The following is a 15,498-nucleotide window of genomic DNA, read 5'->3' as shown; positions in this document are numbered from 1 at the left end:
TTTAAGGAATGTCCGAAAATTCTAGTTTATTTGTATGTTAATGAAAAAACTTTTTCACTGTTTATTTGATAAGAGTTTACATATTCAATTACATAAAACATATAACAAATTTTAGTAAATGGTCTTAACATAAATTTCATTCTTATAGTTCAAGATAATTTGTTTATAAATATAACTTTTCTCCATTTCACTTATAAAACTTGAATTTTATTTGACATATAACAGCTTTCTCTCGAATCGCTACTTCAATCTATTGTTGTTTTGATCTGGAAAAGTGAATACATTAAGTCAATCATTGCCATATTTATACATACAAATTAATATTTGAATACATATCTTTTTTGCAGCTCAGCTGATCTCTTTTAAAGTAAGTTGACATATGTCTGAAGAGGATTTCTAAATCTGTCACCTTTGTGCAGTGTTTTTACATTTACTATTTCCCACCAAGTTTTTATTAATCTAATAAATTCAGCAGTAGATCGGTGATTAGATAAATTATGCTGCTGACCTATTTCTAACAGTCACTGTATAACATTGTCGTTAAATATATTTAATACTAATTTTACATTTTGTTTTTCAAAGCAACTAGGTGAGAGAGATTTTAAATTTAATGTGTGAGCATATTTGACAAGTTGATTATTTTCCATTTGATACAATTTTTTCACATTTAAAAAGGAAGCTACAGATAAAGTATCATCGTTTACATTTTCAAAAGATGGAAACTTAATCGACTGATCGGTATCTTTCTGATTAATCCAATTATTTCGTATACATTTCAATACGTGAACAGAATCTAAAATATAAAACAAAGGTGCATTATCTTTGCAAGGATGTTTGTAAACTATACTGACTTGAGGAGGTGAAGCAAAATAAGACATCGCTTTACGATTTATAGAATTATTGTCACTTACGACACAGACTACATTAAATCCTATATTCTGTAGACCGACTACAATTCTCTTAATGAAGTTAAATAATTCCATTGCTTTCATCGTTTTTACAGGTAAAATATGCACAACTTCTTTAAACGAAGAAAGCAAACTTTGTAACATAAATACATGAGCAGATTTAGCTGCTTCTTCATTGTTATAAGCCATACCTACAATATTTCCCCCTTTATAATCAAAATATGGCTTAATATAAATTTCGTCAATCATTAAACTAACAACTTTATCACTATCTTTTAAAAAATGAAACTTTTGTTTAATATAAGTTAAAAAATTTGCCTCATTTTGTTCAATCTGAGGATCGGTATTATATTTTAAACAAATTTTATGAACTGTAGTCGGATGAGGTAAAATCATATAATCAAAGCTTCTGATGTATCTATATGCGTGGGGAGATATTGAGAACAAAATGCTACAAAATATTACAAAATCAGGTGAATATCTATAACGATTTTTTTTACAATTGAAAAGTTTTACTTGCTCACTTAAAAAATCGATATATTTCCTCTTATCTTCATCTATTAATGTACGAGTCGATGCTAACGTATCGAGGATCAATTGAATATTGTCATCGACGGAACTCTCGTTTACATTTTGGTGAGAAGATTTAAAAGTATTTAATGTTTCAATTACATCATTAATATTTTGAAACGCTAATGGGATTTGTTTATTATTTAAGCGAGTTAGTTGGGTTTTGTTTTTATATAATGTTAATTTTAAGTCTTGGCTAAATACGGCAGAGAGAGTAATGACGGGGGCCGGAACGTCTTCTATTAAAATAAATTTTACCAGACCGTTTTTCTTGACTATGGTCCACTCCTCGTCGACATAATGGTTATCTAGACAAACAATAAATTGATTAAAATTGGAAAATACTCTATTACTATCATATTTAGCTTTGGAACGATAGCTGTTGGCAATTGCAGCTTTTACAATACATTGGAATTGTCGATACGCGTGCGTCTCTCTTCTGCACTCTCTCTGGTCGAAGTAGAAGCCGAAGCAGATAGATAATCTGGACAATTGGGTAGCTTCGTCGGAACTGCTGATTCTTTCAATGCTTTTTTGTCCAAGGGAACGCTCAGATGACGTCCGGTTCTTTCGTCATAATATTCACTATTTCGTCTGAAATCCGTTTCGGTAAAGTGGCGCTCGCATACCTATGTTATGTTATGATCCATTATATTGTAGGTTAGGTGTGTGTATCGATCAACATGCAAAATATAAACAAGCACTTATATGTGTAAAAACAATACGTACCCTAGAATGTCGAGTAGGAGCAAAATGTGCTCGATGAATCGCCCGGATCCATTTGTTTTTAGTCGCTTCATCTCGAGGAAATTTGTAGACGCTGACTTTGGGGCCGTTCTTGTAGTTTCCGTTGCAATTTGGGACACAACACGTATAAACCATGGTTGCAAATACACCAAATAACACTGAATAACACACGACGACACGGATAAATGGTTAACTGCGATATTTAACCGATTTTTGGTAAATAAACACGCGCACGTGAATCTGACGCGTCGCGCGCCAACGGACGGTTTAGTTCTGGCCGCCGCCGACCGTCGCGCTCTATACCGTTGGACCGTGACGTCACGGCTATGGGAAAATCCTACGCGATGGCCTTATAATACAGAATGGTGTTGGTAACACCCCCACGGTGTATGGCTGAGAGGCAAATAGTAGTGGATTCTAATTAGAATGTAACGGTAAACCGTCGAGCTCGATAGGGAATCTTATGATGCTGCCGGATTATGCGTTACGATGTTACGACCGGACCACATATATGGTTGTTAGAACCAAAATATTCACTGGCCTGAATATTATTCATAATAGTCACATTTTAATTATTTTGACCCGCAGTCAAAAAAGTTGCATAGATGTTACCGATTCCAAGACTTTTAATATAGTGGTTAATACTTAATTAAGTTAGATTGACTTACCCAGGTAATACAGATGTACTCCGTTATGATACATTGGGCTTACGGCTGCCAGGTTACAACGGAATATTAAAAAAAATATAAAAATAAAATAGTGAACAATTTAACAAGAGATAAAAAGAGACACAAGAGAACAAATAACAATTTAACAAGAGATAAAAAGAGAGCTAATATACTTTATTAGAACAAAAAAATGAAGATTAAATATTTATAATTAGCATTTAAAATATATTTTAACCGTCTAGTTAACTAGTATATGTAAGTGTAGAATAAGATAATGTTTTTTTTAACAGAAGTGATATATAAAAAAATATATTAATGTTTAAATTATTTTATGTTAAACTTGTATTTTCAAGGCTCACTTTAGTTCTACATTTAAAGGAATAATACACAAATAATTTTGTGTAATAAATAGTATATATAGATTTTTTCTTCATTACCTATTTTTAAAAAAAAATATTGTTTTATACTTATATATTCAAAAATACCAGTAAACCAGTATTAAATTAATGTTTTAATAATTCATTGATAATGCAACTTCCCGTAATTTGCAAGCCCTACTTATTTATACACTTTTAAAAATTCAGTAAAAATTATCAGACAGGAAACAGAGAAGAATTAATATCGGGCGTAGTGTTTCGTACATTTTACAATATTATTATTATATATTTAAATTAAATTATTCTTTACTTACTTAGGTAGGAGGCAATTTAAGACAATACTATATTAACTAACATTTGAAAAAATATCTGCATTTTTAATTTTTTTTAATAACAATTTAGTCTGCAAGGAATACAATGTAGTTCAAATAAGTTATTTTGTCCCACAAAGTAGCTAGTGTATTATATAATCCTTCTCCACATATTATATTGTATAATATAATATTTAATAGAAAATGTCTCGTATGCTTCGAATTCCATTTAATTACAAATTTTCTTGAAATACGTCCATCGTAATTTCACAGAAGCTTTCATGTCAAAGTAATTACGCAAAAAGCACACTGGACGTCATGCGTGTAATCTGGATTACGTATTAAATAATCCCCGCCGCCGAAAAGGTTCAGAATCCATGCTTTCATTCCATGAAAACCGTAATCCGCGCCATACACCTATTACACGTTGTGCTATTTAAAATGAAATTTAAAACAACATACGGATTATATACTGTACCTATATATTAAATTAAACTAGTTTGTTTTAAATTATCAAAGTATAGTAGTCTTTGCGTGAAAGAAGCATAGCTTTTATCTCGAGTGCATCGCAAAGGGTGAGAATAATTCGTAATACTCAAGTACATAATTATCCAACTTGCTTGACGGAAATTTTAAGTAACGTCTGAACGCGCGAGACGACCGCAGCGTGTTAATATTTAGTGATTTTACGGCAAAAAACACATTAACGTATGCTTGTATATGTGGATGTAAATAGGGGAGAATCGTCTAATACGAACTGGCGCTATTAATATAATTTAAAATATTGTATACTGTGATTGTTTTTCATATCCCCCTCACAATATGTCGAGAGTTATTAAAATTTAATAAATTAAGAATTATTGCTATATTCTAACATATTCTATTATATGTTTTCTTCCGATATACTGCAATTTTCTCTGTAGTTAAAAGGAAAATATAGATCAATTCAAAATATTTTATTATTATTCATTACATAATGTTTCATTGTCAATTGTATTTAAAAAACAAAGGTCTCATGCTCACCAGGCTCTCTAAAGACCTAGTCTCCGTGGGAGAGCTCTAGGGATTGCAGTCTCTAGGGGCAGCAATAATAGTCTTTTTTGATGTTGATGATTGGTATTTCAGATTATTTCGTCCATTCAGAAATATCACAGGAGTTTGAATTTTTATTCCGCGTTGTACATTTTCCAGATTACCTTTTCCGGCAGCATCTGCATACTGTATAGATGCTCTGCGATTTTAGATGCGCTAGAGAATTCGCGATCGTCTCCCTTATTCTTCACCGTTACAGTCAGGTTCTCTGCGCTCGAGGACACTCACCATACATGAGTCATCCGCTACTCAGCAATAAGTTTTCGATAATAGTTACAAGGAGCTGTAACAATTATTGTTGGATGGTACACAGATTTTTAAGTGAGCGCGAATATAATTTAAAATTTTTTTGATATAACATTTATTGTATGACATTACGCATTAAAAAAACCATGATAGACAAAACTGTAAAAAATAAATGTAAATCGCTTGTTGAGTGACAATCATTATAACTTTAACCTAGTACAAAAAATTTTGCAAATTAACATATTAAAAATAATCATACACTTTTAATGACCAAAGTGTCTCGTTGCCAACCCATTTTCATTTTTATGTTTGGTGTGGCACACATGGCAAAACACCAGGCGCGTACGGTGAGATACTTTTCCTTTCGCTCGCTCGCGTGTTAAGTGACGAGTTTGAGTGAGAGACATTGATGGACGAAGACGATGAAGACAGTATTTTTTCTGGTATTTAATTATTTTAATTTTTGGTTTACTGATAAAATTTGTACTACAATATTTTGACTAAACTTATTTACCTGTCCGCAAGCGACAAACCTCCCCTGTAATGTAACACGAGCGCTCAAAAGTCCGATGGGACGGCAAAAAGTTAATATCCTACACGGTTTTCCATTCATCCCGCGGGAGTTTTTTCTGGGGTCATAACTTTCGACGCAGAGGCGAAAAAAAACATACGCCATCAATCATCGTACTGCCCCTGTCCCTATCCTCTAAGAAGAAAGTTTGCGTGACCGAAACGCATCACACATCCGACATTATGCTCCGATAAGAAGGAGCAGCCTTCGCTTTTTTATGCTTAGAATAAACACGCTGATTTATACTTTACATCAGCCCTTGATGCGACCTTATCGACGCGCACAAATTACAAACGTTGGTGAGAGAAAATTCGCAAATTTGCGAGAGTCTCATATCTGACGTGTCCCGCGGGAGCGTGACGAGTCATAATCTTCTGCAGAGGCGTGGAGATCTTTCGTGTTTGATAAAATGGATGGGAAAAGGCCGGATGAGTACACTGTGTAGATGTACAGATACAACAGGTTGTTTTTATTAAGATTTATTTATTTTTTAAGTAATTAAATATAGTAAATACAATATTTTTATATGTACATATATATTTATTATCCTGTATATTACAATTAGTTTCGGCTCAAAAATAAAAATGTTTATTGTTTATATTAAATATTTTAAATTATTAACCATCAACATTAGCGAAATAATTACAAACAAATTTTAATGAAAAATTGTTTGTTAACCAATTAATAACTTTTCATTTTTTAAAATATGATTTTAAATAAATAAATATTTAATGAGCAACTCTATACTTATGCTTCTTCTTATGAATTATTTTAGATTTTTTATGTTTTTCATTTCTGTCTGAAAAATTGAAAATATAATTTTTCAGTTTGTACAAATTTCTTAATGAAAAAATAAAAATTAAAAACATGGATTAAAAATACAAAAAAATTAAAAGTTTTTTATATTTATAATCCATGTTTTTTTATCACGGACTTTATCATAAAATCATAATAAGTATAAACTGATCATATATTGCTGTGCAAGCGGTCCTCAATTTTTGTACGTTTATTTAATATAAAATATAAAACTAACTGCCGGTCTCAAATATTGCTTTTAATTCGTGTGCGTTCTTGAGTTATGCAACTGCTCCTAGCACATTTTTGCCCGTTACCGCGTTACCGCGTTTATTATACATAATTTATTTTTTCATCAGTTCTACGTTTTTTATTTATTTATTTCAAATGATTAATCAAGTCATTGTTTAGGTTGTAGTACATTTTAAGCGTTTAAGTGCCCGTTTTCTGGATATTACGTAATTTTATTAAAAAAATAAGAATAAGATAAATTGCTATATTATAGAAATTAAATAAAATATACATAAAAAATCGGCTTAAAGCACTCAAGTTTTTTTCTTTTTTTATTGCATTTTTTGTAGATTAAATATTTTAAGTTAGGTAAGGTTAAGTTTGATTTTTCATTTAAAAAAATTGCGCTCCCTATAATATGGAGCCTGCTTTCCATGGACTTGTTGCACCATGTATAGTTGTGGTTGGTGTCAGCTAGTATCTTTTCATAAAGAACATGCAACATAAGTTTGATTTAAATTAATATTAATTGAATTTGCATGCTCTGTAATAAAAATTATTGCATAGAATATCAATCAATTAATAAAAAATCATGACGTAGATATATATTTTATTATATCTAAAAAAAAGTGATGCAGTCTTAGATATTATAACTATCAAATATTCCAAGTATATAACTACTATAAAATGCCGTCTCTAATATGCCATCTAAAAAAATTAAATTAAAAAACTGATCATTGGCTGAGATGTTGCAAATCGTCGCTCGGGACGGAACGATCAAGGCGAATTATTTTCTATGTAGTAAAGGGCTTTATTTCTTTCGTTTATGTACCTTAGTATATATACAAATTTACGTACTACACTTAATATTATCACTATATGACACAAACAACATAAATAGGAAAAGTCAAGCGCCCACGACCTCTTAGGATAATTATAAAATTTAATTGAAAAATTTGCGTCCTCATCAAATTATTATATCATAGCATTGTCAGTTATCTATCTAATTGTTTTTTTAATAGTTCTCTGTTAATTATTTCACAGCAAATAGAGCGTATGACGGAAGCTGAAGAAATAACATCTTAGAACAATTAAATATAAGATGCATTTTATTATAAAGTCTAAATAAAAGTAAATAATTGAAAGATAACAGGAGATTCTATTAATTTAAATTTATGCCATATATAAAGTAGATCGCTCACTAGGACTTCCACTGATTCGATTTTAAGTCGCTTTTAAAATGTGTGTATATATTACTTAATGCTTTTCTATTTTATTATACACTTTTTTGTAAAAAAAATATAAAGCCTGCAGCTTGCGCCGCGAGAAAGCCTCAATCGCAAGAAAATGCAAAAAATACCCTAAATTTCACTACATATATATTTTTTACACTTTCTCGGAAAGCGTCACTCGTGTGTTTTTTGTATGTCGAACGAATATAGAAGCAGCTCGAGGGAATACATTAATATATTTCGTGGATTGCTTTCCTCAACAGCTTGTCTACGTCGAATACATAAGCAATAAGAGACGGGGTCTCGTAGTATATAGTATAATAGATTTTCGCAAGTGTGCTGCTTTTTTCAACCTTTAGACACACAGACACGTACTATAGGTACTGATATGCGAGGGATATTCGTAAAATAAAAATACAAATCCAAAGTATTTTATTCCGGGATTGACTTATTAAATTCTGAATCTTAACAGATGTTTCTCGCTTATCGCGTCTGCTCTCTTTTTCGGCACACATTACCTGTAGTGTCTTTCAGTAATCATTTAAAAATAATAATTTTTGACAAATCTTAGCATTGTTATTCGATGTTTTCACTCTCCCTGTTTTAATTAAGCATACCACTTTGCCATATTTTATTTATATATAAAATATTGCTGATAAATTTCCAATAAAAAAATAAAACATTTAAATAACATCGTATTTAGCAGGTTTATAAATTAACACATTTTAAAATCCAATTGTAGACATAACGTTGGTACAACAGAAGCCTGGTAAACGTAATAGCAATCCTAACAAAAACGACAGTGTTGTCAAGCAAATAAACAAACTTTCCTAACATCCCTCATATTCTATACTAAAATTTGAATATATATTTCGTGTAAAGCAGACACTTGCCTCGGACGCCAGATGACGCCAAGTCATTGTTTAAACCTCCTTATGTGAATGAATTTGTATAAAGAGGTGTTGTCTAAAAATAATATTATTTACAGATTGGCAATAAAATCGCAAAAATATTTACAATAATATATTGTATTTTTATATTTACATATTACATATATTATGAGCTCTCAAGAAAATCAATTCTTAAGTAAAAATGCGAATTATCGATTCTCGAGAAATAAAAAAACACCGAAAAACCAGAATGTCTAATTGTAATAATTATGATTATTTAATAAAATATATATCACTTATTTATAAATGATTCTTGTGTTTCTATAGCCTCTAAGTAGGTAATGATTAAGTTTACCCCGTTGTAACACATTGCGCTAACGCATGTTACAATGAAAGAATTACAATAGATACATTATTTTGTGTTTGTGGTTTATTGATAAATTATTTTATCTAAAAGAAATGTCTAATTAATTTTGGCAAAATTTTTTAAAAACTAATTTGAACAAACGTCATTAAAAATAAAAAAGTCACTATTTTAAATTTTTTCGTCATAGTTTTTCGCGTCACATTTTTTGATGACGTAGCTATTTTTTTAGAATCTGATATTTAAAATATGTTACTTAACAGTTATTTTAATGTCTTTTTTATCTATTGTTTCATGTAAAATACCTATTTTAATTGAGAGTTCTTTTTACATGTATGTTTCTTATCGAATATATTTATATGTAGAATGCGCTTTTTTACTATTTTTAAGGTGTAAGTAGTTAGCACAGTTTAAATGACGGTTGATTTAAAAATCAGTAAATTCCAAAGTAAACATGTAAATAATTTATATTTTTTTAATATACATATCTTAGCGCCTTAATTTAATTTTGCAAACAATAACATAATATAATTTTGTATAAATACACGTGTAACCTTTTGCCTGTCCAAATTCAGTACCATTATTGAAATTCCAAGAACAATTAATTTCAAACATTGCCCTTGGCTCGAGGGGCGAGATTTAACATGTCAGCTAAAATAATTACGACATTTCCTTTGTGCTTAACTCAGAACCTGCTATGTGTAATTTTTGTGAATTTTATTTTAACGTCTACGTTTGCCCAGATGTTCTATAATATTATATTATATCATACAATTAACGCAATAATACACTATACTGATTAATGTAAATGTTATCTTTTAACAATGAGAGGTTTAACAATTATTCAGTGTAGTAACAGCGAACAAATATGGCCAAAACGTTGCATAAATGTCGTGTATTAATAAACGTTTGGTTGTTTGAAATGTACAAAATGTAGAATTTAAAATGATTTTTTCTATCAACGCAATTAATTTAACTAAAAATTTTCATCGAAATTTCTCCGACGCTAACGACCCTCGTTCAACGTGTCGCCAAAAATAAATATTTTCCCATCGGCATGTTGACAGTAAAATTTTATACACATTTCAATAACGCGCCTCGTCCGAGCACGGCTATATCTATAATATAATAAACCAGTATATGAGTCGTTTGTCAGCAAACTCGCTCAAGCTATGTATATTATAAAATAAAGTTATTATCTTTAAGGGATATTGCTAAAGATATGAAGACATATTTTTTTAAATAGGATCAAACAAAACACCCTTAAACAGTTTAAAATTTGCGATTTAAACGTTAAGTTGAACCAAGGGATTTGTAGAGAGAAGCGGCCGCTTCTTCGTCACTCCCGTTTGAAGTGGTTCTCTTGAAACAAAGTAGTGGTTCGAGCATTGAAGTGATAGGATTAGAGTTGAGTGTGTCAGATTCGGCTTTCGTACCGTGTTTTATTCACGGTTATGCGGGTACTTTGTACCCCCACTACGTGTGGTAGTAGGGATCAAAAAATCACGGCGCAAGTATTGACGCGTATGTCATGTAAGTGCACCTCTTGGCTTATATATTATGTTTCATTACACAAAATATATAAATATATCAATATTTAAATCTAATATATTGAGTTAAATACTCTTTCAGTCTGTTTTCGATTCATATAAGAATATATATAGTAGTAAGAGGCTTTTTACTTTATCATTAACAGTCTTTATTGTTTCTTATTTGTATTACCTCCAGCCTTATTAAATTATGAATAATTTTAACAATTTAATTAAAATAAATATTTAGACAATTTTGATATCTAACGACACATAAATAAACCGAAAATTCCGAGAATCAAACGTGCGATCAAGGGGTTAACATGAATTCCAGGCGTCATCTGGCGTCCGAAGGGGGTGTCTGCTTTTTGCAAAATAATATATTGACATATAACTATAACATAGGATGGGCTGACAGAGAACGTGGGACAAAAATAGGTATAATTTTTGCGAATCATATTTTTTTGTATTAAGCTAGACATGAAACCCTACATATTTTCCGCTTAAAATTTCATAAATTAGTGCTAATAATTATATATGCAAATTAATATTAAGGTAAATTTAGCGTTTATATGTCGTATAAAATATACTTATAGCTCTAAACTAGTCTGCTTTACAATGTGCCAAAACGTCTCGCAGAGGAAGGAAATAACCCGAACACCCACACACGTTCGGTATTTCGCCGGCGGATTAGGCGAAAAGGAGAAAAATCAATTCCTCCAAAATTGAATTTTCGCGGGCTGCAGATCTCAACATGCAAATTTTCCGGATGCCGCCCGAGGATACGTCGACCGTTCTGCTCGGGTGCGCCGGTGTTGTCGACCCCTGGCGTAAATATGTCGAATACACACGACATCCGTTAAAATAATATCCACACGAGGAGAAAATCAAGCAGACGTGTGGAATTGTATGAAAGCGTACTCTTTTCTGGAAGGATTATAAAGATTTTTATGGACTATTGTAGTATATATAGTATTTTATCTAATGTGTATTGCAGTACTTAAAGATCTTATTGGCTCTCTGGTGACTGAACTACGTTAATTACATTATATTTACATATGTTGCGACAGACGATAAATGGCGAGATGTTTTCTCCGAGCGGTGGTGTAGAAACTGGCGGAGGGATGATGTCAGTGCAAGATCCCAGAGTTTTGATTGGTGTGGCAGCGACAGTATATTCTCCGGCCAGCGGTGGAGAAGGTGATGGCGACGGGCGTCTGCTAGCCTCTTCAAGTGTCCGCAGGAGTCTGCGAGGTGGATGCTGCAGCGATCATCCAGCCAATCGCTGCAACTTATAACGTATTCCTTTTGTTGTCACTGCTATATTTTAGTATTTTCGTTGTAAAATTCGTGGTTTTTGTAGAATTGTTCTTCGAGAGTATTTGTTTGCAATTTTTCCATTCAAGGGTAGATCTGTATTGTGGGTTGATATTTAAACACACACTTTGGGTGTCTCTGTTATTCATATCGTTATATTATAGACTTGTATGTTCTTATTTTGTTGACGTACTATAGATAACATAATTTTGTAAATATACATATCTAAAACGATTTATTTATGTTCTTTATTCAAAATTAAACTTTTTCTTTTATTTATACATTTCCCTGAAATATGACTTTACATTTCATATTTATGAAAATATATATGCCCACGAGAAGTTTTAATTTTATATGTTACTGTATTCGTCCAAAGCTCTGTAGAGATCCTAGTATATAAATTAATTCAAGGATTTGTACACAAATCAGTCACAAAAATATGCCCCCGCTTTGAGCGTTTAAAATAAAATATATCATACGTGTAATAACAATGATATTATTACGGCAGTTGCTCATGAAGCAACAAAAATAGACTAAGTCAATATAGGGGAGGAGAGGGGGTAAAAATATTTATTATTTAAGGCCACTGGTTTATAAATTCTAAAAAATAAAAATTATAAAATAATACGAGAGAAAACATAACAAATTTCAACGCAATTTAAAAAAATAGCAGTTAACCCTGAGTTTACAGAATATAAATTGCTTCTACGGGTTCATTAATTATAAAAATGTAATAATATTTATCATTACCTATTCGATCTATTTACTTTTACATATAATATATATTTTTTATGATCACTAAAAAGTGATAACAATGGTTTTGCTTATAAAGGTTCACCCGGGAAACATAAAGGGTCTTATTAAGAGTTAAATATTAATCATAAAGTATTCCAGTCATTCAGTTATCAGTGGTTGAGAGTAACTATCTTAAATATTATATCAACACAATAAATAATAAAAGAGTCGATTTAAACATTAAATATTATGTTTATATAAAGGCATCTGTTTATGGCTTTCGACTGTACGCAAAAAATCCACAGAGAGTGGGTACGGATCGCTAGGCGTCGTGGGCGGATTTTTCATCCCTACCCGTTATGAAAATTGAAATCCGCTTTATGAAAATGGAAACGAGCCCGTCTCGAGTGTCCACTTTTCACTTGGGAACTGATAAAAAATTCATCCGACGTCTCTGCATTCCGACGCAGTCCGAGCACTGCAACGAATTGAAAGATCCCAAACTTTCGTCGCCAAACAACTTCTCTTCACTTCATAGGATTCTCGAAAAGTTTCGACGAACGTGCAGTATTACGTGTATTATTCGATGATGTGTTCGCGAAATAGCCTAATGAAAACCAAATTGGACTTGTTGTGCCGCGCTCGAGGCGAATAGGGAACTTTTTGGGAACAAGATATTCGGAGGGTTAAAAGCGAAATTTTAAAAGTGTTGGGTAAACCTGGAAAAAACGAACGCTTTTTCTGTGTAAAGTGTCTATCGAGTTTGGAGCTCCGTAGTAGAATCTAATTTTATCATCAATGTAACTTCTCAAAAGGGAAATTTATACAAAGGATCTTGGCGTTTTGTTTAATGAGAACACAAATGTTAACTCTTTTATGGACAGTATTAAACATGTATTTCGAATATATTTATTAGTATAAAATACTTGTCCTTTAAGTAGGAATTTCTCTTAAATTTAATTTAAATATTCACGACAGCCCGTTTTAAAGGTTAAAGGTTATTATAAATAAATACAAAAATTAAATTAAAAATTACATAAATTTAAAACTTGAGCTGCAAAAGATATATATATATATATATATATATATATATATATATATATATATATATATATATATATATATATATATATATACATGTTTTTATTTGTGCTATTTTGCTATTGGCTGCTTATGTTGGTTCGCAATTTTGTCGGCGCATCTTTGTCTTGCGCGCTTTTGTCATATAAAGTAATGGTTATCTATAAAGAAAAATAAGACATTAGTATAAACCAGGCTACTTTTTTTAATATTGGCTTGCAGAAACTTAGATTCTAGTCAAGTTAGTTCTTCGGTGAATTACTTTTTGAAGAGCTATAATATTATAAATAATTTTGCCCAAATTCATATGAAATATTTAAAAAAGTTATATTTAATTATATATAAATCAAAACTGTCCGCATGTCACATGCTTTCTCTGTTTTATAAACATTGTCCAAAGAGATAATTAGTACAATAACAATCAATTTCAAATTAAAGTACAAAGTTAAGCGGAAAGTTCTAACAATTCTGTATTAGAGAAAACTGTTGTCAAACTTCGAGTGCTGCTTAGCTCATGATTAATAAATTACTAGCAAATGCATGTAGTTTAAGAAAAGAAAACCCAACGGTCCATAATAAAATAGTTCAAAACGCAATCATTTAAAGCAAGGAAAAAATCACAAGTTAAGGAATCAAATAATTAATTAAATTAAATTAAATTTAATCAAATAAGGAATTTAATTTATTAATTCATTTAAATAATTAATTCAATTTAATAATTATTTTAATTTAATAATTAATTGATTTAATTTAATAAATTATTTATATAATAAATTTAATTTAAATAATTAATTTAATTTAATAATCAATTTAAATAATTAATTTAATCAAATAAATAATTTAATTTTATAATAATTTAAAAAACTAATTTATTTAATAATTAATTTTAAATAATTAATTTAATTTAATTATCAACTTAAATAATTAATTTAACCAAATATTGAACAAAGAAGCGCTCAAAGTTTGCACCGGTTTCGACACGAACGAAACACGGATTGTGACATTATAACGTTTTAAAATATCTGCGTGAGTAGGTCGTGAGCGCCTTGTCCAGTAGCGGCGGTACCCGTGTCACTGCTGTAGCCCTTTCACGCGCGCGCCGAAACCGCCTGACTCGGCCGGGCCCGGGTCGGGCGGTGAGCTCGCAAACTCACGATTACAGTTTTAAAAATTCCGCGTGAGTCGGTCGTGAGCGACTCTGCCAGTTGCGGCGTTCACGTGTCACAGCTATAGCCGTGTCACGCGCGTGCCGAACACTCGCCCGGCCCGGCCGGCCTAGACAGGAAAGCACAAATCGGAAGCCCGCAGACTCACGAACGCAGTTTTTTTATAATTTTTTTTATTTCATTTATTTGATTTAAATTTTTTTAATTATTTACTTAATTATTAAATCAATTTAATTATTTGAATTAATAATTACATTAAATTCATTTGTTAAATTAAATTTGGAGACGGTGATTGTGACGGGTGGCAATTAGACACAGATTGAGCCGCTGCAGTAGTATTGAAGATATGAGCTGTTTACATTGTAAAAGGGCGGACGCGAGACGATGCGTCCGAACGCCCGGAAGATTGGCCGTGTAGAGAGAAAATTGTCACGCCAGTGCTACTCAAATGCCGACTAGTTTTGGCCATAACAAATTTAAATCGGTCCCCATATAAATAATAAATTAATTAATTATTACCTTTAATAAATTATTTAAATTAATTATTTAATTAAATTAATTATTTAATTCAATGATTTAAATAAATTATTTTTTAACTAAACAAATTATTTAAATTAATTATTCATTTTTTTTGTAAATTAATTATTAAATTAAAATATTTATTTAAAT

At 31.0% G+C, this 15,498-nt stretch overlaps 1 protein-coding gene across 1 annotated transcript; it reads right to left on the bottom strand.

The window, feature by feature from the left end:
* On the bottom strand, positions 1 to 2,585 carry LOC148227658 (THAP domain-containing protein 1-like). Its single transcript, XM_088201832.1, has 3 exons — positions 2,208 to 2,585; positions 1,886 to 2,107; positions 1 to 1,786 (listed from the first exon to the last, which is right to left on the bottom strand). Exons 1-3 carry the CDS (start codon positions 2,358 to 2,360, stop codon positions 1,754 to 1,756), a joined length of 408 nt encoding a protein of 135 aa, XP_088057958.1. The 5' UTR covers positions 2,361 to 2,585; the 3' UTR covers positions 1 to 1,753.
* Positions 2,586 to 15,498: the final 12,913 nt, after the last annotated feature.

This window comes from Plectrocnemia conspersa, unplaced genomic scaffold (assembly GCF_051122295.1).
Source record: "Plectrocnemia conspersa isolate PC_06_02 unplaced genomic scaffold, ASM5112229v1 ptg000013l, whole genome shotgun sequence".
In the NCBI taxonomy this organism is placed as follows: domain Eukaryota; kingdom Metazoa; phylum Arthropoda; class Insecta; order Trichoptera; family Polycentropodidae; genus Plectrocnemia; species Plectrocnemia conspersa.
Note: the sequence above shows the minus strand (reverse complement) of the source record. Positions and strands in the feature narration are given on the sequence as shown.